Raw genomic sequence first — 24,477 nt, 5'->3', positions numbered from 1 at the left:
AATCGTAAAAGAAAAAATTCCGTTTCACTGTCTTTGCCGCGATTCTGGAATAATGTTGGCAACAAACGCATGAAAAATTATACTTTCAGAACATATATTTTTTACATAAAGCGAAAAAAATCCAATCGCATAGTGTTGTCAAATCCTTTCGTCGTTTCCTTGCAATCAAGGCGAGCGACCTGAACTAGGCGCTTTGTTTCATCACAAGCCGAAAATCTTCAGGAGCCGGAGGAGGGGCAAATTTTAAAAAAACTCCTGGCAAAACTAAACTTCCAAAGAACTCACCCAGAAGCTCTCTACTGCCTCCTCATTCAGATCATCCAGGGAGGGGGAAACTTTCCCCTTCCTTGACAGCCAGAGGGCAAAAAAATGCAATACATGCCATAGAGATGAGAAGACACATCACGAGATGCTATGGTATGATACAAAAGACTGGTTAACTTTTCCGACCAACATCATACTGTATCTGAAACGTTCATCTTTCTTTTTATATTCATACTTAAAATGATAGATTATTTATTGAAGTTTGTACTTTGCTTATTAAGCAAATATGTACTCTGTATATGTACATGCCCTCTGATAATAAATTTACTTTGAACTTTGAAGATAGAGGGAAGCCATTCAACCCACTGAGTCCATGTCAGCTCAAGGTAGTATAATCCCAACTGTCCCATGCCTCTGCCCCCTTCCTATTTATTCTTTTTTACAAGCCCCATCAATTTCTTTTTATACATAAATACATTAAGTAATCATGACCATCTTTAAGAAAGGGGCAAATAACTAAAATAACTACAGATGGAGCTCCCTGATGTTTGCCACAGGGAAAGCCCCCACCAGGACCTTGTATAATTACTGTCTACCTTTCTTTCTGCCCCAGCAAAACAGCCAACATGATCAAAGGTTCTACCCACCCCAGAAATTCTCTCTTCTCCCCATCCCTTTGGGCAGAAGATGCAAAAGCCTGAAAGCACATACCACCAGGCTCAAGGACAGCTTCTGCAGCACTATTGTAACACTGTTGAATGTTTCACTAGTATGATAAGCCACCTCACTGTGATCTTACACCTTACTGTCTACATGCACTGCACTTTCTCCGTACTTGAACACTGTATTCTGCACTCTGTTATAGTTTTTACCTTGCACAACCCCTCAGTGCACTATTCTAATGAATTGATCTGGATGGACAGTATACTGGACAAGTTTTTCACTTTCTTGGTACATGTGACAATAATACACCAGTTTACCAATTTATCTTTTCCAATAGCCAAAGAGATTCTCCATGAATTGCAGTACAACTCTGTCCAACCACAGTATGAGTCTCACAAACCACCCCCATGCTCACACTATCAGCCACCCTCTGCCTCATTTGTGGCAGAGCATGGTTCCCACATTAACCATCTAAGAAATCACTAAAGGGAGTGGAAGCAAGTAATCCTTGATTCTAGACACTGTATAGGAAATAAAAAGGTTGCAAGTTCTTGCCATTACTGGCACTTGGCACCACCAGTGCAATCTTGAAAGCCATAATGCAAGCATTGTTAGAGCACAATGAGTCTGCCCATGTGTTCCCCCCAGGTCTTCTGAATTCCAATGATACAGGCCCAGAGCCATCAAATGCTCCTCATATGATAAAAATTTCAATCCTGGAATCGTTTTTCTGAACCTCCTTTGAATCCTCTCCAATGTCAGCACATCTTTTTTTGCATAAGGAGCCCAAAAGTGTTCACAGTACTCCAAGTGAAGACTCATCAGTGCCTTATAAATCCTCAGTATTACATACTTGCTTTCATATTCTAGTCCTCACAAAATGAATGCTAGCATTGCATTTGCCTTCCTCGCCACCGACTCAGCCTGCAGATTAACCTTTAGAGAATCCTTCATGAGGACTTCCAAGACCCTTTGTACCTCAGATTTTTAATTTCCTCTCCATTTAGAAAATAGTGTATGCTTTCATTTCTTCTATCAAAATGCATGACCATACACTTCCTGACACTGTATTCCATCTTCCACTTCTTCGCCCATTCTCCTAATGTGTTTAAGTCCTTCTGCAGCCTCAATACCACCTGCCCCTCCACTTATCTTCACATCATCCACAAACTTTGTCACAAAGCCATCAATTCTGTCACCCAAATCATTGAAAAGGAACATAAAAGGAAGCAGTCCCAACACAGACCCCTTTGGAACACCATTAGTCACCACAACCAACCGGACAAGGCTCACCTTACTCCCACTCTTTGACTCCTGTCAATTAGCCAATGCTCTATCCATGCTGGTATCTTTCCTGTAATACTATGGGCTCTTAATTTGTTAAGCCTCAACACCTTTGGCACCTTGTCAAAGGCCCACTGAAAATCCAAGCACATAACATCCACCAATTTTCCTTTGTCTACCATGCCTGTTATTTCTTCAAAGAATTCCATTAGATTTTACAGGCAAGATTTTCCCTTAAGGAAACCATGCTGACTTTGGCCTCTTTTATCATGTGCCTCCAAGTACCCCGAAATCACATCCTTAACATTCAACTCCAACATCTTCCCAACCACTGAGGTCAGGCTAACTAGCCTACAAGTTCCCTTTCATCTGCCTCTCTCCTTTCTTAAAGAGTAGAGTGACATTTGCAATTTTCCAGTCCTCCAGAACAATGCCAGAATCCACTGATTCTTGAAAGATCATTACTAATGCCTCCACAATCTCTTCAGCCACCCCTTTCAGAACCCTGGAGTGTAAACCATCACATCCAGGCAACTCATCAACCTTCAGACCTTTCAGTTTCCCAAGCACATCCTCCCAAGAAATATTGTGGAATTGTAACTTCAACCCTTCAACTTCTCCATTAATATTGTCAATATTAAGGTCTTGGTGCCTACAGATAAAAATGGGTCACAAAGCCATTGTTTTCCTTTCCATAGATCAGAGTTCAGATAAGAAATACTCTTAAAATATTTGGGAAATTTGTCTCAGAAGAGATAATATTATTTTGTTTTGAAGAGTAACATTGAGAGTAATATCTTTGCTCCCATCAAAAGCAGTTGATGCAAAAAATGTCAAAACAATTGTGCCAAACTCTTAGGTTTCCAGATATGAAGCTTCTTTTTTAAAAGCTCTGACCCTGTCTGCTACTTTAAAGACACAAGTCATACATCCTGGCATAGACCAATTTAGGTGATTGAAGTAGCCTGTTATATCTACCAGATATGAAAGCCTCACAAATCTCAAAACTATTTTGCCAGAGAAGAATTCTTCTGAGACAGAAAGACTTGTCAATGTTTTATTATTTTACTACATTGCTCATCACATGTCCCATCCCTAATATGTTTTTCAAATTTTAACTAGTTCCAAAAAACTTATCAGACTGTACCTGCTTTGACATAGTGTTCTGTTAAATTAAAATCCTGGCTTAATTTTCTGGTTTATACTCTTGTTAATTTCAGTTGCAAGCCATGCACAAAAATAATTTCAAAATGATGATCTGAAACTGAACAGTAATGGATAGAAACATAATCTTTTCTTTCTTTTTAAATCTTTTTTATTAATTTTCAAAATTATAAACTCAATAACAAAGAGATTGGAATAATCTTAATCAGCATATACAAAAAGGATTTTAAGTAACATAGGTATAATAGACTTCCAAATTCATAATGAAATTAGTCATAAAAAAGAAATAAAAAGAAAATATTTATATATATATAAAAACAAAGAAAAATCCCCAAAAGAAAATAGAAACCCCAAAAAAACAGAACAGAACAGGGCTAGACCAATATCTTGAATCAGACACGTTCAGTAATGTTGTCAACTCCGCTCCTCTATTCATATAATTTAAGTTAGAGAAAAGATTTGGAAAGGTCAGATTACATCATATGAAAATGTTGCATAAAAGGTTTCCAAGTTTTTTCAAATTTAACCGAAGGATCAAAAATATCACTTCTAATTTTTTCTACTATTTTTTCTTCTAATTTTTTGATACTATTGATTCCAAAATTTCCTCTTATATATGGGAAAATAAAAATTCCAGATTAAGTAAAAATACTTACAGAAATCTAAGAAAGAGGGTGGTTTGGCATTGCCTAACCTAAGATTTTATTATTGGGCAATTAATATTCAATATTTAATATTTTGGACGCAAGATTGGAATACAACTCCAAGCCCATATTGGGTAAACCTTGAAGGCCACTCTGTACAGGGGTTTTCTTTAGCTTCCATTGTAGGAACTTCACTTCCTTTTGTGCTATCTAAATTGAATAAACAAACGTTTAACCCTATAATTAAACATGCATTGCGAATATGGTTTCAATTTCATAAATTTTTTGGCCTGAATGAATTTATGTTATCAAATCCTATTATATCTAATTTCTTTTCTCAACCCTCGGTAATGGACCAAGCCTTTTTGATATGGAAAACGAAAGGTATGATATGTTTTCATGACTTATTTCTGGATAACTGTTTTATGTCTTTTGAGCAGTTATCTAAGAAATTTGATTTGCCTAGATCCCATTTTTTTAGATACTTACAAATAAGAATTTTTTTAAATACTACGTTGCCTACCTTTCCGACTTCAAATCCTACTGATATTATTGATAAAATTTTAGGTTTAAATCCTTTTCAGAAGGGATTAATAGCAATTATTTATGATATAATTATGAAATTACAGCCAGGTATATCTGATAAAATTAAAAATGAATGGGAAAGGGAACTTCAACTTTGTCTACCCATAGAGAAATGGGATAAAATTTTTCAATTAGTTAGCACTTCTTCTATATGTGCTGAACATACATTAATACAATTTAAAGTAGTACACACAGCCCATATGTCCAAAGATAAACTAGCTCATTTTTATTCCCATATAAACCCTACTTGTGATAGATGTCACTCTGAGGTGGCTTCTTTAACTCACATGTTTTGGTCCTGTCCTCTTTTGGAAAAATACTGGAAAGATATTTTTGATATTATTTCAACAGCTCTGTGTTTTGATTTAAAACCCCATCATATTACGGCAATTTTTGGATTGCCAGTGGTAGAACATAGATCTTTGTCTTCTTCAGCCTGTCGGATGATAGCATTTGTTACTTTAATGGCTGGAAGATCTATTTTGTTGAACTGGAAGGAAATCAATCCTCCTACTACATTCCAGTGGTTTTCTCAAACTATATTAAGTTTAAATTTAGAAACATAATCTTATTGTTATCTTATGTGTTTTCACTCTGCTTGAAAATATCGTTGTGGCTATCCCTCGAGGTCGAGGATGATAGTCTTCGTTCTGTTGATCTACTTATGTGCCCTCAAGTGGCTTATGAGTCCGATCTTGGCTTTGAAAATTCTTCTGCACTCAGGACAGGTAGTTCCAGATGGTAGATCGGACTTTGGTTGTTGTTGCCTCTCTTTCCATTTTCTTCTCTTTTCTTCTAATTCTGCAAATCTCTTGGCTTTGAAAGTTGCTGCTCCTTCTCGGATGATGCTTGAAAATATAAGACATAGTTGTTTTACTATCTCATCTTAAATAGATAAATGAAGACACTTGCTGATAACTACTGATCCCTGGACACATTCTGAGTAATATTGCTGCAGATTAGTGTCTATTACATTGGGAATCATATTTTGCTATAATTGCAATGAGGGCTTGACCTGTAGAGAAAGAAATGGTCTGTGCACTTAATGAGGGAGTGAAACCGCTCATGTAAGTAATTACAGGAGTTAGGAAAGTTTTCTGTGTAAACAGAAAATTCCAATATCTTGAGTGGTAGATAGATTCAATTAGAGTAATTGGGAGAAACACGTAAATGACAGAAGAACTCAAAGAGAATATTCCATAACTTTAATAAAAGTAGGAAAATGCTCATGCAAAAATGTGCCTGAAGCCTACCAACTCTTAAATTATTGATGATTTCCACCCAACAAAAAAAATCAGAAGCAGAAATGACTGTTTACTCACAAGTTTATAAAATATTTTTGATACAAGTTTTGCTGGATTTGCAATATCACTCTGAGAGGTAAGCCAGGATCTATGCATCTAAAATTTCGTATGGGAAATGATGGGAATTTATCGTCAGGGTCAGACTGACAGTAAAATTTGAATATGAATGGATCCGCATGAGTCAGGATGGAGAAATGTCTTTTGCCTACACTGCTTGACCATTTGAGGAGTTATCGTATGATAAGAAAAACAACTTCTACGGCCCTTCTCCCCTGCCTCTGATCTCAGACTGTGCTTTCTTCTGTCTGCTCCACTCCTTCTGATCTTTGCCCTTTTCCTACGTCTGTTCTCAGTTTCCGACTCCCCCCCCCCGCCGCCTCAATACACTCCTCCTGCCTCTGCCGTCTTCCTATCTGTGTTCTCGGTTCCCTATCACCCGTCACTGCCGTCTCTCAATCGCTAGTTCTCTATTCTTTCACTATCTTTGCACTGTCCCTGCCTATGTCCCCCTTCTTCTGCTTTCTTTCCATCGCAGTGCTGTCTCCAATCCTGTCCTTTTCCCTGTCTCTAATCATGCTCATTCCTCGTTTCTACACTTTTTAACGCTGCTCGCCCAAAACACCCGGGCTTTTTGCCACCCCTCCTCACCCGACCTTCGTCACTCACTCTACTGTCATTGCGACCAGGTTTGTGTCCCTGGCAACGCGACGCCATTATCACTTTTGTTCATGCCATGACACTCTCAGTTGAGGATTCCACTTGACACTGAATCTGTAGAACTCAATTCAAGCCTTTCGTGGGTAAATTTTACCGTTTTATTTGTACAGAAATATCCGGAAACACATGTCGCTCCTTGCGGGCGGGAGCAACCCTGTTCGCTCCTGGAGATATGCTGAAACAGGGACAGAATCCGTTGTATTTACAGGTACTTAATGCTGCAGTTTATAGATGCGAACAATTGCCGATCACAAGAGTTTTTGTTGATTTACATCGTTTCCATTACTTTAGTGTTTTAAATTTATTTTAATTAATGGGTAGAATTTGCAAACAAAACTAGAAATCGCGATGCAGAGACAGTTTATTTCGGAGCAGCATAGAAAAGTAACTAATTTCATTTTCAGATTAAGTTGATGTTCAGCTCCAGTGTTGTACACTCTAAATAATTCATGAAAGCAAAAGGTCATATTTCAATCCATCCTTCAACGTGGTAAGATGCCAAAAGGCACCTCATTGTAGTGCTGCAATTCAGAAATTTGATACATAGCAACGCAGTGACACCGTAGAACAGACAAGAAGTTTTTAAAGAGGAGTGAAGTTGGGTAAATGGAGAGATTGAGAAAAGATCACACACACAATGCTGGAGGAACTCAGCAAGTCAGGCAGCATTGATGGAAATGAATAAACAGTCAACATTTCTTCAGGACTAAGAAGGAAGGGAGAAGATGCAAATAAAAAGGTGGGGGGGGGAGGAAATAATGAAGCTAGCTGGGAGGTGATAGGTAAAGCCAGGTGGGTGGGAAAGGTCAAGGGCTGGAGAAGAAGGAATCTGATTGCAGAGAATAGTGGACAATAGGAGAAAGGAGAGGAGGAAGGGACCCAGGGAGAAGTAATAGGTAGGTGTGAAGAGGTAAAAGGTCAGAGAACAAATGTAAAAGGTTACTTCCCCCTTGGTCCCCTCCTCCTTCCCTTTCTCCTATAGTTCACTCTCCTCTTCTATCAGAATCCTTCGTTTCCAGTCCTTGACCTTTCCCATCCACTTGGCTTCATCTATCACTTTTCAGCTAGCCTCCTTCCCCTCCCCCACCTTTTTATTCTGGCATCTTCCCTTTTCCTTCTCAGTCCTGAAGAAGGGACTCGGCCTGAAATGTTGACTGTTTATTCATTGCCCTAGATGCTGCCTCACCTGCTGAGCTCCGCCTGCACTTTGTGTGTGTGTTGCTTCGGATTTCTAGCATCAGCAGACTTTCTTCTGTTTAAGATTGAGAAAGGAAATTGTCAAGTATGGTCTGGGCAATAGGGGTGGTTGATGACCCAATAAATATCAGCTGCCAGAATTACAAAGTGTTGCAGAGCAGCAGGATAAATGGAGTGGGTGTTAATGGAAAGCTTTCAAGATGATTAAAATTTTAATTTCCTGGCATTGCTGGATGACGACCAACATCGGTCACACAGAGGATATTGGCATGGGGACAAAGTGAGGCTAGGCCCTCAGTCACAGTTTTAAATTAAATAAAAAGGGAAAGCTGGAGAGAGTACGTCAGGTACATCAGAGGGAACATTTCAGATCCATGACCATTCTTCAGAAGTGTAAAAGTAAGAGAACAATTATGTTTTACATTGCAGTAAGAGGGAATAAATGCGTCCAGATTGAGACCTGGAATTGTCTCAGTGAGACAAATGATGGTGGTGCCTCCTAAAAAAAAAAAGGTGTTAACGACAGCTGAGCTGTCTGAAGGAGTGTGCACAAGGGAAAAGAGTGGGACGGTGGATAAAATATGCAGGGACTGAGCGATACAGACACAACTATGATGGAGACCGGAAGTAAGTGCTGAAACCCAAATGAGTGCTGAAAATGTTCATTGAATCGAGTAACTCTGGTTCTCTGGAGAGAGTAAAGACTGGAGTGAATAACCTCACATCAGAACAGAAAGCAAGGGCAAGACAGGTCTTTTGAGAATTTGACGGTAGCCAGAAGAAGCTTAAGAGGGACTTAGGAGAGGTAGAAGTGGGCCTGAGAAGAATTATGAGTAGAATTAAGGAAAACCCCAAAATGTGAAGAACAGGAGGGTGACTAGGATGAGGGTTGGACCAAACGAGAATAAACAAGGAAAAGTGTGCCTGGAGTTAGGAGAGGTAGGAGACGTCCATAATGAGTACATTTCTTCTGTATTTACTAGTGAGAGGGACCATGACGAACATGAGTCAATGTAGAACAAGTTGATATGCTGGAACATGAGAAGGTTAAGAAGGGGGATGTGCTGGTACTTTTGAAAATTTTTAGGATAGATACGCAAATCCCTGGGGGCAGATAGAATACACTCAGTTTATAAGGGAAGCGAGTAGAGAGATTGCTGCACTTTTGGCATTCATCTTTACATCCTTACTGGCGACAGGAGTGGTGCCAGAAAATGGAAGGTGGGAAATGTTATTCCTTTGTTCAAGAAAGGCAAAAAGGATAATCCAGGGAATTATAGACTAGTGAGTCTTATATAACAGTGGAGGGCAAACTATTGGAGAGTATTCCAGGAGAAAGGATTTACAAACATTTGGAAAGCTCATCACCTGCAGCCTATAACCCATCCACAGTCTTTTTTCACCCATCAAACCAGCCTGACTCAACCAGTTGCTCCTAGCCTTCAGTTACCTTGTTGCCTGTGGTATTTAGTATCTGTTCTCCCATATTTTATGGCCCCTTGTGGCTTGTTATTTTACAGTTTATTGGTAAAGTATCATTTACAGCTAAATTGTAGGTCAAGTCTCCTCTACATCTCCTGAAAGAAGGATAGTCTGATTAGGGATTGTCAGCATGGCTTTGTGAGGGAAGGCTGTGCCTTATGAGCCTGATTGAACTTTTTGAGAAAGTGACAAAATAAATTGATGAAGGTAGAGCAGTGGATGTGGTGCATATGGATTTTATCAATGCATTTGAGATGATTCCCAATGGTAAGCTCTTTAAGAAAGTCAGGAGGCACAGGATTCAGGAAACTGTATGGATTCAGAATTGACTTGTCCGCAAAAGGCAGAGGCTAGAAGTAGATCAAGTGCATTCTGCCTGGAGATCGGTGATCAGAGGTGGTCTGCAGAGATCTGTTCTGGGACCCTGCTCTTTGTGATTCTTATAAATGACTAAGATAAGGAAGTGGGTTTGTAAGTTTGCAGATGATATCAAGGTTGTTGATGTTGTGGATAATGTTCAAGGTTGTCATCGGTTACAACAGGACATTAGAGAGGGTGCAGAGGAGATTTACTAGGATGCTAGCTGGATTAGAAAGCATGTCTTATGAAGGAAGGTTGAGTGAGCTAGAACTTCCCTCTTTGGAGCAAAGAAGTATGAGAGGCAACTTGATAGAGGTGTACAAGATGATAAGAGGCCAGTTAGAGTGGACAGTATTTCCCAGAGTGGCAATGGCTTATTTTGTTTTTTTGTTAGAACAGTGTAGGAGGCCAAAGAGAGAGGTCAGAATTGGGTAGAATGGAGAATTATAGTAACAGGCAGTTTACTTAGAGTCAGTTTTCATATTGAAGTGTTCTGCAAAGCTATCAGCCTATGTGTACTTAGTTTCTTCAATGTAGAGGAAAATACTAAACTATAAAGAGTGTAACTGAATTCCTGCTTCACCAGTACAATCTGTTTAGATACCTGCCTGCTGAAAAGAGAAAAAGGACAGTTGTTGCATCTCCTGTACTTGCTTAAGAAAGTATTGTTGAAAGATAGACATGGAGGAGCAAACCAAGGATCTACAGAGGGAAGAATTTCTTTTGTATTTTGAAAAGGGAGGACAGGAGTTGTATCAGGAATCTCATTAAAGGCAGTAGAATTTATACAGGATGTTCTACTGAATGTGAAAACTGATGGGATGGAAGGTGAGAAAAGGGGGATATTTCTTCTTCCTCTACCTTGCTCTTGCTGGGAGGAGGAGGAGGCAGGTTTAGAATTACAGGAAATGGAAATTTACTTGAGAGCCTGCCAACTGCAGTAGAAAAGAAGTTACGGTTAAGGGAAGTGGAGACATTTTAGAGACACTGGTGAATTTGTTATATCAAAGAGATGCAAAAACCAGAGAAACTGAAAGAATGGAATGCAGACCTTGCAGGTAGTAGGGTGTGAAGAACTATCATAAAGATAGTTATGAGTCTGTGAGCTTGTAAGGAGAGAGGGGTAGAGAAAATAAAGGAAATGCCTGTGGTAGGGTGCAGACCTATTTCCATTTCTGTTTTCCCAAATTCCATTCCATGCATTTCTTTTCTCATTTCTTCTTTCTCTACCCAGGATAAAGTTATTCTTGTCCTCAGCTTCCATGCTGGCGACCACCATATTCAATGAATCTCCTGCAATTTCTACTTGTGTCAACATGATGTCATCATCAGACATAATTTCCAGCCTATTCTTTCAGCATTCCAAAAGGAGCTCTCTGGTTCACTCTTCCATCTCCACCAGTGCTTGCTCCCCTCCTTTTGCACTTTCTGATGCAATGGCAGAAAGTACCACACCTGATCTTTTTTTCTCTCTTTCCAGTTCACCTTCCAGGGACCCAAACAATGTAGTGACTCCACGACACTGTCTTCAGTTTATTCCTCTGTTTTTTTGGTGCTTACAGTACTGTCTCTTATACATTCTTTTTTTATTCGGAGATAACAGGCCCTTCTTGTCCAACGAGTCCACGCCATCCAATTACACTCATTTGACCAATCAACCTACTAACTTATACGTCTTTGGAATGTGAAAGGGCTATGTTAGTAGTTTGCAGAACTTCTCCATTCATTACACAAGAATGACCTTTAGCTTCAGTTCTTTAGCTCACTCCTAAACTGACCTTCCTGTTTTTGATCTCAAACAATGCTCCAAAGAAATTCAATGTAAACTTAAAGAACAGTAGTCTCATTGACCTTGACAAAAAAAAAGCCCTCAGGATTTGATGTGGAGTTCAAAGATTTCATATAATTAGCTTTTCTGGTTTGTTTCAGAACCAGCATGTTTTACACCATGATACATTCCAGCCTGTTTTTTAGCACCATAATCATACCAGACATCCCACCTCTCCTGGAAGTTCCGGGAGTCTCCCACTATTGATAGCGGCTCCCTGATGCCCGGAAATTATATACAATATCCCGCAAATCGATTTTTTTTGAGAGGGAGAGGGAGAGCAAGAGTGAGCATCCTGATTGGTCTCTCTTCGTGCTAAGTAGACCTATCAGTTTTCTCTGTGGGTGGGCTTTACAATCGACCTCAAAAGTAATGACAGTGTTGCTCACTGCACTGTTTGCAACAGTGACTTTTCTATGCCCGTGGTGGGTTAAAATGTAAAAGACATATTGAGGTGACATAACAGGTGTCATTCATTCATTAGCGTAGCTAATGTTATTTAATCTAGCTGCTAAGGAGCTACTCTATTGATGTCCTACGTGATGATGCCAAACTCCCTGTAGACTTGCTTAAAGTTGTAATAGAATAAACATGATAATATAATATATGTACATATTTTAATGTCACATTTTCTGTATATGCCCAACTTGGTTTACAGATTAGACAAAATCACTAAACAAAGTATTATATACACCCTTGGAGGTCGACCAAAGGGGGGGGGGCTGCTACCTCCCTGAAATGAGTTTTTGCAGGGTGGGATGTCTGTCATAGTAAGTGGAATAAATTCAAAGCAGATCTTCCCGGCTCAAAGTTGGATGTCCATGAGGAACTGTGGGCCTAAAGCCACAGCAGAAGTTTCACTACTACAATTTGTGATCTCGTTGCCTTCATTCTACCATTACTATTAATCCAAGAAGTAAACTCCAGTTCAATGGGGAATTGGGAAGGACATGACAAGAGGAACAACATATATCTAAAAATTAAGCTGCAATGCAAGATGAGACACAGGCTAAACTGCATTTTTTTGAAAGTGTAAACAACAGGAATTCTGCGGATGCTGGAAATTCAAGCAACACACATCAAAGTTGCTGGTGAATGCAGCAGGCCAGGCAGCATCTCTAGGAAGAGGTACAGTCGACTTTTCAGGCTGAGACCCTTCGTCAGGACTAACTGAAAGAAGAGCTAGTAAGAGATTTGGAAGTGGGAGGGGGAGAGGGAGATCCGAAATGATAGGAGAAGACAGGAGGGGGAGGGATGGAACCAAGAGCTGGACAGGTGATTGGCAAAGGTGATATGAGAGGATCATGGGACAGGAGGCCCAGGGAGAAAGACTGGGGTGGGGGAACCCAGAGGATGGGCAAGGGGTATAGTCAAAAGGACAGAGGGAGAAAAAGGAGAATGAGAGAAAGAATGTGTGTATAAAAATAAATAACGGATGGGGTACGAGGAGGAGGTGGGGTATAGTCAGAGGGACAGAGGGAGAAAAAGGACCTCGTACCCCACCTCCCCCTCGTACCCCATCTGTTATTTATTTTTATACACACATTCTTTCTCTCACTCTCGTTTTTCTCCCTCTGTCCCTCTGACTATACCCCTTGCCCATCCTCTGGGTCCCCCCCACCCCGTCTTTCTCCCTGGGCCTCCTGTCCTATGATCCTCTCATATCCCTTTTGCCTATCACCTGTCCAGCTCTTGGCTCCATCCCTCCCCCTCCTGTCTTCTCCTATCATTTTGGATCTCCCTCTCCCCCTCCCACTTTCAAATCTCTTACTAGCTCTTCCTTCAGTTAGTCCTGACGAAGGGTCTCGGCCTGAAACGTCGACTGTACCTCTTCCTAGAGATGCTGCCTGGCCTGCTGCGTTCACCAGCAACTTTGATGTGTGTTTTTTAAAAGTGTATTAAGTTGACGTGAGTGACTCACCTCTTGACACCTCAAATCTTTCCATCATCTACGAGTCAGTCAGTGGTGCAGTGGAGGAATGCAAGCCCATTGACACTCAAGGAGTTGGACACAATTCAGAACTATGTAATCTATTTGACTGATCTATTTGATGGAGTCCAATGTTAGCAAATGCAAGGTCATCCACTTTGGAAGGAAAAATGAAAGAACAGATTGTTAATTAAATGGTAAAAAATTGCAGCATGCTGCTGTGCAGAGGGGCTTGTGCATGAATCACAAAAGGTTGGTTTGCAGCTGCAGCAGGCTACCAAGAAGGCAAATGGAATATTGGCCTTCATTTCTAGAGGGATTGAATTTAAGAAAAGGGAGGTTGTGCTGCAACTGTACAGGGTACTGGTGAGGCCACTCCTGGAGTACTGCATGCAGTTCTGGTCCCCTTACTTGTGGAAGGATATATTGGCTTTGGAGGCAGTGCAGAGGAGGTTCACCAGGTGGATTCCAGAGATGAGGAGAAATTGAGTTGCCTGGGACTGTATTTGCTAGAATTCAGAAGAATGAGAGAAGATCTTATAGAAACATATAAAATTATGAAATGGGTAGATAAGATAGAGGCAGGAGCATTGTTTCCACTGGTAGGTGAGACTAGAACTAGGGGACATAGCTTCAAGATTCAGGGGAGTAGATTTAGGACGGAGATGAAAAGAAACTGCTTTTTCCAGAGAGTGGTGAAACTGTGGAATTCTCTGCCCAATGAAGCATTGAAGACTACCTCAGTAAATATAATTAAGACAAGGTCGGAGAGATTTTTGCATGGTAAGTGAATTAAGGGTTATGGGGAAAAGGCAAGTAGGTGGAGATGAGTCCATGGCTAGATCAGCCATGATCTTATTGAATGGCGGAGCAAGCTCAACAGGTCAGATGGCCTACTCCTGCTCCTATTTCTTATGTTCTTATAACTGGACTACCTCACAGTAGCATGCAAATGATACCTCACACAGCGAGAAAGATAATGCAGATGAGTGGGAACACACCACTATCAGGTTTCCTCCCTTCAGATCGCACACCATCCTGTTTTGTCCTACTATTGCCTCTTCATCAGCGTTGGATATCTATATAACCTAGCCTGTGGGAGTATCTTCACCAGTTTCATTGAAGCTGTTCAAGAAAGCCCTTCCTCACCGTCTCCCTGTGGGCAATTATGGATGGTCAATAGATACTGGCCTTACCAGTGATAACCAGAACCTAAATAATGAGCAAAAGTGCATTCTTTGCTCTATAGATGCTGTCTGACCTATTGAGTATTTCCAGCCCAATCTGTCTTTTACTTCAGATGTTCACCATGTGCAAAGTTTTATATTTTGCAATTCAGCATTTCCTTTTGTGTTCCTGTTTTAATTCATCACCTCCATATAGATAAGCTGTGATTAACAACACTTCACCATCTCTCATAGCCAGGACCACTAATTGTGGTCTCTCTTGAACTCTGTCACAGACATACCGTTTCTTTCCCCCAGCCTTCACTATTTTCTGCAATTTAATAAACATATGATTGCTAACTTTACTCAGTTCAGTGAAAATGAATTAACTTGAAATATTAATTTTCTTTTTTTTACTGATACTGTCAAACTTTTTGAGTATTTCTAGCTTCTGTTCTTGTTTCAGATTTCTATTAGTTGCTTTTTTAAAAACTGTGCTTCAGCAAGACAGATTACCTAGATGAATAATATTGTTGTTTGGTTACAGTTCAAAAGACTGCTTTTTGATCAGTAATACAATTTTGTCAATATCAAATATTGTTGAAGCAACTACATAGAGGAATGGAGGTGGAGCAGTATTAAAGGCAAAAATGGAAACTTGCACTTGTATGTAATGGCCGTGTTAAATACTGACCGAGTACTTTGCACCTGTCTCCACCAAAGGATAGGGTGCTTCCAAAATAATAGTGAAGGAGGAGATAGTTCAGATGTTAAATGTATTTAAAAAATAATCTCATGGAGGTACTAGAAAACTTGAAATAAGTTACTAGGACTGGAAAGAATGCATCCTAGGATTCTGAGAAGCTCTGGAAGGATATTATGAGAACACTGATCTCTCAATACACCTTGGATATATGAGTGTATCCAGAAGACTGGACAGAGATGAATTTTATCCTCTTGTTCAATAAAGAAACATGATAAGCCAAGAAACTACAGTTTAGTCATTTTAACAAGAGAGGAATGCTTTCAAAAACCTTGATCTAGAGCAGAATTAATACTCATCTGGAGGAAAAATGGATTAGTAAGGACGAGCCAGCCAGCAAGGACAAATCATGTTTAATCAGATTGATGGAATTAGTTGATGAATTAATGGATAGAGTTGATGAGAGTAATGCACTTGTTCTTGTATAGGTGAACCTCCACAAGGTTTTTGTTAAGTTGCCACATGACAGAATTTTCATCATAACTGATGCATATGGGATTAAAAGGGACATCAATAGCATGGATGCAAAGTAGGTATCAAATGCTATAATAAATAACTGAAGGAAAGTAGTTGTACTCCACAGGGATTGGTATTGGGCCAAAGTTGCAGAAAAATGTGAAGTGATGCATGTTGGTAGGAGGAATGAGGAGAGACAAGACGGGAATCATGCCAATCTTCTTATAACCTCAGTTGGGGTATTGTGCTCAATTCTGGACACTTCATTATATTTATTGTTGGTTATTTTTTTTTCTCTCAGTCCTCTGATTTTTCTCCCCGTTTTTCATTAAAAGGAGAGCTTGCATCCAATCCTAGGCAAATTAATTTAAACTTTTTCCACCATCAGTTATTTTTTCACAAGAATATTTGATCTTTGCTCATGAAGGTGCAATATATGCAACACCTTGACCAGGTACAGGCCTTGTTCTAACAGCCCAGAAATTTGAATCCCTCCTTTCTGCATTACTTTGAAACTGCTTTATCCCATAATTTCTCTATTTATATGTGTATAACACTGAAATTATTGTTTCCAAGGTCTTATTTCAACTTCACCCTTGCATTGGCCATAGGGCCTTACTCCTTTTCATTCTAATGTCATTGATTCTCAAGTGGGCAATGACATTGGCCTGCTCCCTATACATCCTCAAAAATTATTTCATCTTAGTGACAACTTTTACCCCTGCACTAGGAAGATGAGCCACCATCAGGGACTCACAATGGCATTTGCAGAAGTAGCCGTCTCCCAGAATATTCACTCTCCCATCACCATTGGGCTTGTACCATTTGGTGTACCCCTTCTGTTCAGTCATTTTCCTCACAGTACGAATAACAGTACTTTTAGATTATATATTTTTGGAATCCACATATCATTTTGGTAAATCTACATTGCATTCTTCTAGGACAAGATATCTTTCTTAAGAATTAATGTGCAGAGCTAATCACAATGTGCCAGGAGTGTCAAAGCAAGGTTTTGTAGAACAGTAGTATAACTTCTACCTCCTTAACCCCCCATTCCTCTTGATATAAGACCATTTATTCCATTACTCTTTTTTGCCCATCCATCAATTCCTAAACCTCCTTGGACCACCATTACTTCTAGATTTTTCATAATTTGAGGTAATCTTTTCAACCTTATCTTAAGTCCAAGGTAGATGAATTCATATTTGCTAATACTAAAATTCAGTTGTCACTGATTGGATACCATTTGCTCAGTAAATTCATATCTCTTCATACTTTTAATGTTTCCATCCTCACGTCTTGTAACTTCACCTCTCTATGTATCATTTGGTGATTTCTAGCTCATTATCTGAGATTTTTTTCCCCTCCAACATCTCAAAGACATTTGGGTTGGTAGAATAATTGTGTACTGTACATTATAAAGCCTGCGTAATAGAAATCTGGGAGGAGTTGTAAAGAGAGAAAAACAGGATAGATGTAAGTGGGGTTTTGATAGTCAGTGAGTTGAAGAACCTGTTTGGGTGTTGTATGATTCTATGCCTGGCTCTGATAATCATTAACTGAAGCCATAATGCAGATTTATGCAGCATAGCTTTATCTTGCCAAGCAACACACCTCAAAGTTGCTGGTGAACACAGCAGGCCAGGCAGCATCTCTAGGAAGAGGTACAGTCAATGTTTCAGGCCGAGACCCTTCATCAGGACTTGCAAAATTCCTGTTGTTTGCGATTATCTTGCCAATGCAGTTTTCATTATCCCTGCCATTGGCTTCTGCTATGGAGAAGGATTCCTTACAACATTGTATTTAACTGCATGAAATTCAGCTTCCGATTAATAGTCACTTACTGGGAGTTTTATCAAATGATTTGGGGAAGTCAATATAAAAGTACAAATTTATTCTCATCCCAGCTGCATTAATGACCTTTCAAAATGTTCAGTCAAATTCTTCATTTGTGAGTATCCTTTAGAAATCCACACTGGCTCTCTTAGAAATATTTAGAGGAGTGTTTAGTCATTCTTACTTTCATTGAAGTCTCCAGTAATCTTTCAACAATATCTAAGTTCCTGTTTCTGTTCTTAATTTCTTAAATGAAACAGAATGAACATTTCTGAAATCAAGGGACTGTTGGTAGATTTGTTTAAGACATGTAATATTGAAACCTTTGAATGTTATTAATTGAAAGGTTTTGAAGTTCTCAACTACTGTTACCTTTTTCATTACTAAGCTATTTGCTTACACTAATTTAGGCAAGAATGTTCAGAATTTATTTTCTCTGGACGCTATCATCTTCCTCTTTTATAAGTAATACCAAAAAGAAAACATTTGTACATCTATTCCAGTTTTTCAAACAATATTATTAGTTTGAATCAGAAGTCTATAATGAGTCTCAAATCCCACATTGTCTATACTTTCTCCTACCATGCCTCACATAGGACTTGAATCTATTCTCTGATTCCTCCATCTTGGTCAAATATTTGCAGATGGCATGAATTTCCAAATGAACCTGAGATGTTTTCCTTCTTACTGAACTGTGGTTTTCCCTCGACCAGAGCTGATGGAGCTCTTGACCACATCACATCTAGTTCTGATACCTCTATTTCAGGTGCAGGAAACAGATGAGATTCTGGACAAAGCAAAGACAGAATTCCCTTGGTCCTCACCTCACACACCACCGATTTACATTTTCAATAGATGATCCTTTGCCATTTCTTACAGCTTGAACAAGATTCCACCATCAGACACATCTTCCTCTCCACTCTGCTAATGAGATTTTGACTAGATTGTTTCCTTTGCAACCCCTGGATAGCTTTACACTGCCTATCAATCTCTCTTCTTATGACACTTCCCCCTTTTACTGCAAGAAATACAAACTGTCCTTCTACCTCTTCTCTTCTCACCATCCATGGACCCAAGTAGTCCTTCCAAGTGAAGCAGAGGTTCACTTGCATTAGTTTCAATCTGCTACATTCTCAATCCACAATAGAGACAATTCTACATTTAAGAAACAAAGATGCAGAGTGGGTAGTGGCATTCAGTTTGTACAGCTGACTCAGAAGAACTTTGTGCCTTCCTCTAGTCTCCATCCCACTCTGATCTATCTGTATCCAGCCTCCTGACTGTCATGAAAAGATCCAACGTAAGCTTGAGGACCAACAACTTGTTTTTTGTCTGGGCATTTCACAGCTGTCTGGGCTCAAATTCTGATAACTCACATTCTCCACCTGTATCAGAACTGGCCATTTCTAGTACAAGTCATCCATCAGAAATATCAGCTCAGTTTTCCTTCTCCATTAATACAGCCTGGTATGCCACACACATCCTAATTTGCGAATAGAATGTCTGCCGAAACAAATCTTCTACTCCCAGCTTAAAGAAGGCAAACGTAAAAAAGGCCGACAACAGAAGAGATTCAAAGACGTCTTAAAAGCCAACATGAAGAAATGTAACTTCGACATCAACAATTGGGAAACCAATGCCAAGGACAGGAAACTCTGGCAAGCCATCATCCGAGAAGGAACAGCAACTTTCGAAGCCAACAGATGTGCAGAATTAGAAGAAAAGAGAAGAAAATGGAAAGAGAGGCAGCAACAACCAAAGCCCGATCTGCCATCTGGAACTACCTGTCCTGAATGCGGAAGAACTTTCAAGCCAAGATTGGACTCTTAAGCCACTTGAGAGCCCATAAGTAGATCAACAGAACAAAGACCATCATCCTCAACCTCGAGGGATAGTCACGACAATGACGAGTTACACTGATATCAGGAACCTTTAAAAATTCCAGTTGGACGCCCAAATCTTCTTGTATTTATCATATATACAGTATTTATTTATATCTTTACATCACCATTTATCATTAAACAAGAAATTTAACACCAATTTTCCTTTCATATCTAAGGCTGAGCAGAATTTGATGAAATACTTCATAGAAGCATAGAAAACGTACAGCACAATACAGGCCCTTTGACCCACAAAGCTGTGCCAAACATGTCCTCTCCTTAGAACTACCTAGGCTTACCCATAGCCCTCTATTTTTCTAAGCTCCATGTACTCATCAAGGAGTCTCTTAAAAGACCCTATTGTTTCCACCTCCACCACCGCTGCTGGCAGCCCATTCCACGCACTCACCACTCTCTGCGTAAGAAACTTACGCCTTACCCTATACCTACTTCCAAGCACGTTAAAACTATGCCCTCTGGTGCTAGCCATTTCAGCCCTGGGAAAAAGCCTGTCATTGATCCACACGATTAATGCCTCTCATTATCTTGTACACCTCTATCAGGTCACCTCTCATCCCCCGGAGAAAAGTTCACTCAACCTATTCTCATAAGGCATGCTCCCCAATCCAGGCAACATCCTTGTAAATCTCCTCTGCACCATTTCTATAGCTTCCACATCCTTCCTGTAGTGAGGCGACCAGAACTGAGCACAGTACTCCAAGTGGGGTCTGACCAGGGTCCTATATAGCTGCAACATTACCTCTCGGCTCTTAAACTCAATCACACGATTGATGAAGGCCAATGCACCGTATGCTTTCTTAACTGCAGAGTCAACCTGCGTAGCAGCTTTGAGTGTCCTATAGACTCGTACCCCAAGATCCCTCTGATCTTCCACACTGCCAAGAGTCTTGCCATTAATGCTATATTCTACCATCATATTTGACCTACCAAAATGAATCACCTCACACTTACCTGGGTTGAACTCCATTTGCCACTTCTCAGCCCAGTTTTGCATCCTATCAGTGCACCGCTGTAACCTCTGACAGCCCTCCACACTATCCACAACACCCCCAACCTTTGTGTCATCAGCAAATTTACTAACCCATCCCTTCACTTCCGCATCCAGGTCATTTATAAAAATCACGCAGTGTAAGGGTCCCAGAACAGATCCCTGAGGCACACCACTGCTCACCGGCCTCCATGCAGAATATGACTCATCTACAACCACTCTTTGCCCTCTGTGGGCAAGCCAGTTCTGGATCCACAGAGCAATGTCCCCTTGGATCCCATGCCTCCTTACTTTCTCAATAAGCCTTGCATGGGGTACCTTATCAAATGCCTTGCTAAAATCCATATACACTAATCTACGGCTCTACCTTCATCAATGGTCTATAATTTCCTGGGCTATCCTTACTCCCTTTCTAGAATAAGGGAACAACATCCGCAACCCTTCAATCCTCCGGAACCTCTCCCGTCCTCATTGATGATGCAAAGATTATCGCCAGAGGCTCAGCAATCTCCTCCCTCACTTCCCGCAGTAGTCTGTGGTATATCCCGTCTGGTCCTGGTGACTTATCCAGCTTGATGCTTTCCAAAAGTTCTAGCTCATCTTCTTCCTTAATATCTACATGCTCAAGCTTCAGTTGTGCCCTAAGCAGTTTCTTGGACAGATTCAAATAACTACTTTTGTATTTTTCTGCCACTGTTTTTAAAGCTAAGGATCTTGTTTACTCTACTAATGCATAATGCCTGCTTTTTTCAAGAACTTGGGTACATAAACATTTGAGTCTTCCTGCACCTGTCCAGCATTTAGAATGGTGTAATTTAGTCTAAGTTGCACTATTTCTGAAAAAATTATTACTTCATACTGTGCTGCATTAAATTTCATCTGCCCATTCAGGAACTTGTCTTAAGTCTTGTTGCTATCCGTTAATTAGGCTCCTCATTGTTTACCGTATTTCCAGACCTTGTGGTAATTTTAGCCTCCACACCTATATCTAGTTCAAAACTGTTCCCAGGAATTACCCCCGGCAAACTGTCAGTCCACAAAGCAATCATTTACTACTACATCCTGCATTTTGTTTCTGAGGTAATTTCCTAATCATGCAGATACTTGCCCTTTAATCCCATGGACCCTAATTTTATCAATAAGTTCATTATGTGGGATGCTTTCATTGCAAGCTCCAGGAAGTACACTAACCTTACAAAGTCAAAGTTGAACTGCCAAACCCATATTAACCTTTCTATAATACGATTTTAAAACATATTGAAATTGACAACATGACTTCCTGAAAAGTTTACACATTCCCAATGTGCTCACTAAAATGATTATATTAACAAACGGCACTCTTGTATGGTCGCTGAGGTAAAGATTCTCTCGTGTGAAAGTACATAGTAACAAAAGTATCTCATGTTCTAGATACAACTGTAAGAAAGCTTGGACTGCAATAGACTGAAGTGTATGTAGGCGAGAAAACAGTTTTGGAATAAATTGTGACTGATAAATACTGATAAATAATGGTTTGCATTGAGGGATTTAAAAATAGGTGAAATTACAAAGTTTTGCTGCAAAATTCAGGAACTACCCCTTTACAATGGAAAATTGTCAATGTAATTCCATTATTTAAGAAGTCTTTCAGAGATTTTTGGTCACCCCACTATTGGAAGGTTGTTGAGGCTTTGAAGAGAGTGCAGAAGAGTTTTACCAGGACGCTGCCTGGTTTCGAGAGCATGTGATATCATCAGAGGCTGGATAAACTTGGGGAGTTTTCTCTGGAGTGCTGGGGACTAAGGGGAGATCTGATAGAGGTTTATAAGATTATGAGAGGCATAGATGGAGCAGGCAAGGAGTTTCTGTTACCCAGGGTTGGAATGTCTAATACCAGAGGGCATGTGTTGAAGGTGGGGGGGGGGGGGTAGGTTCATATGAGGGCTAAGTTTTTTTTACTCAGAGGTTGGTGGATGCCTAGAATGAGCTGCCCAGTATGGTGGTAGATGCAAATACATTAGTGGCTTATAAGAGATGTTTAGATAGGCACATGGATGTCAGGAAAATGGAGGGATATGGATATTGTGTATGTAGGAGTGATTAGTTTGTGGGTGTCTTTGATTTACTTTTTAGCTGGTTTGGCACAACATTGTGGGCCGAATGGTCTGCTCCTGTGCTGTACTCTTTTATGTTCGATGTTCTATGCAAACGAAAAAATATAGACCAATTGGTTTACTGCTAATTGTGAGAATTTTATTGGACTCTTATTAGAACAAAAGAATGGGGAGGAAACTTCAAACAAGTGAGCTGATTAGAGAAAACCAAAATAGAACTATGAAATGTTGATCATGCTTAACAATTGTAAATATATTGTAAATATGTCAATTGTAAATAGTAGTAGTAGTAGTCAAGGAATATTTATGGATAGAGTTTAAGGACACAAGTGGATAAAATTACAAGGGGACAATGATAGATGACGACAGTTGGATGCCATTAAGTTTAAGTGTTAGTTGATCCAGAAACTTTTTCTATTAATACTGAAGTTAGAATTACTAGAATTATAAAGAGCCATTGGGGTCTATGTACATACAGTAAATCATGAAAATGTGATAACCAGATACAAAAATATTCAAAAATGGGATTCAAAAGTGGTGGATATTCACTAAACGAAATCTGAGATCAACATAATTTCTCTGGACAAGGATAAAAATAGTTATAAATTCATAGCAGCTGGCTGGAGTTGAAGTACCTTTCAGTCATCACTGAACAGTGGGAAGGCTCAAGCCTTATGGTTTATTTATATTCTGTAACACTTTGAGACCTGATTAATAAAGTGTTGAAACATAGATCTAAATGTTGTTACTTCACAAGTTTTCCTTTTCTAGGACCAGATGCTTCAAGAGATTACAGATCAAAACTCCCTGACTTCCCACACTATATTGGTGAGAACAGGCACATCTCTGCTGAAAGTACTGGTGACCTAAACTACTTGTATCGTTCTGCACGTTATGATTCCTATCAAAAACGCAAGGACTGCTATGTAGGAGAGATTGGCTGGGGCCTGTGTTTCGGCCCAAAACTAAACAGATCTAATCTCTTAAGTGGAATGCAAATCAAGGTACAACTATAAATATTGATTTTTACAGTTTTGTTTAATTGTTAAATTTATGGTTTTTTGGTCAAATTTTGTGCCCCTCAACAATATGCCAGAGTTGAAATCAATGTTCCCCATACTCTCCAGTATTTGTCATTTCCATCCTTAAAAGATTCTAATTATCTCCCCTTTCTAATGCCTCTCATAATTTTATAAACCTTGAGTAAGCAAACTCTCAGCCTTTGATGCTCCAGAGAAAATAGTCCACGTTTGTCTGACCTCTCCTTACAGCTAATGTTCTCCAATTTAGGCAACATCCTGGGGAAATTCTTCAGCATCCTCACCAAAGACTCCACATCCTTCCTGCAACGCAGCAACCAGAATTGCACACGGTTTTCCAAATATGGCCTGACCAAAGTTTGATGCAGCTGCAACCTAACATGCTTACTTTTAGAGTCATGCTGTCATAATTATGTAACACAGAATCAGGCCAACCTTGTCCATACCAACCATGGTGTCTTCTTGGGCTTGTCCCGTTTACTGACATTTGGCCTAAATCCCTCCAGCCTTTCCTATCCAAGTACATGTGCAAACATTGCCACTTCCTGGGGCAGCTCAGCCCATATACCCACCTCCTACTGTGTGGAAAAATTGCCTTTTCAGGTTCCCTTTTAATCTTGCCCCTCTCACCTTCCATCTATGCCCTCTGGCTCTCGGCTCCACTACCTGGGAGAAAGAATGTAACAATCCATCTTATCAATGCCCCGTTATTTTATAAATCTCTATAAGATCACCCCTCAGCTTCCTTTGCTCCAGGAAAGCAGTCCTAGCAATATCCAGACTCTCCTTATAACTCAAGCTCATCAATCCTG

General features: G+C 39.9%; 1 protein-coding gene across 3 annotated transcripts in view; it reads left to right on the top strand.

Moving 5' to 3' along the window:
- Positions 1-6,278: 6,278 nt before the first annotated feature.
- Positions 6,279-24,477, top strand: part of LOC140196570 (protein SPMIP2) — a 50,468-nt gene continuing 32,269 nt past the window's right edge. For 2 of the 3 annotated variants that reach the window (XM_072256003.1, XM_072256005.1), the window contains exons 1-2: positions 6,605-6,833; positions 23,397-23,629. In XM_072256003.1, the coding sequence (XP_072112104.1) occupies positions 6,752-6,833; positions 23,397-23,629 (315 nt within the window). In that variant the 5' untranslated portion in view covers positions 6,605-6,751. The other variant, XM_072256004.1, reaches the window with a different exon arrangement.

The sequence above is a fragment of the Mobula birostris genome, chromosome 4 (assembly GCF_030028105.1).
Source record: "Mobula birostris isolate sMobBir1 chromosome 4, sMobBir1.hap1, whole genome shotgun sequence".
NCBI lineage: Eukaryota > Metazoa > Chordata > Chondrichthyes > Myliobatiformes > Myliobatidae > Mobula > Mobula birostris.
The sequence above is the reverse complement of the archived record's forward strand: the minus strand, read 5'-3'. Positions and strand labels throughout refer to the sequence as shown.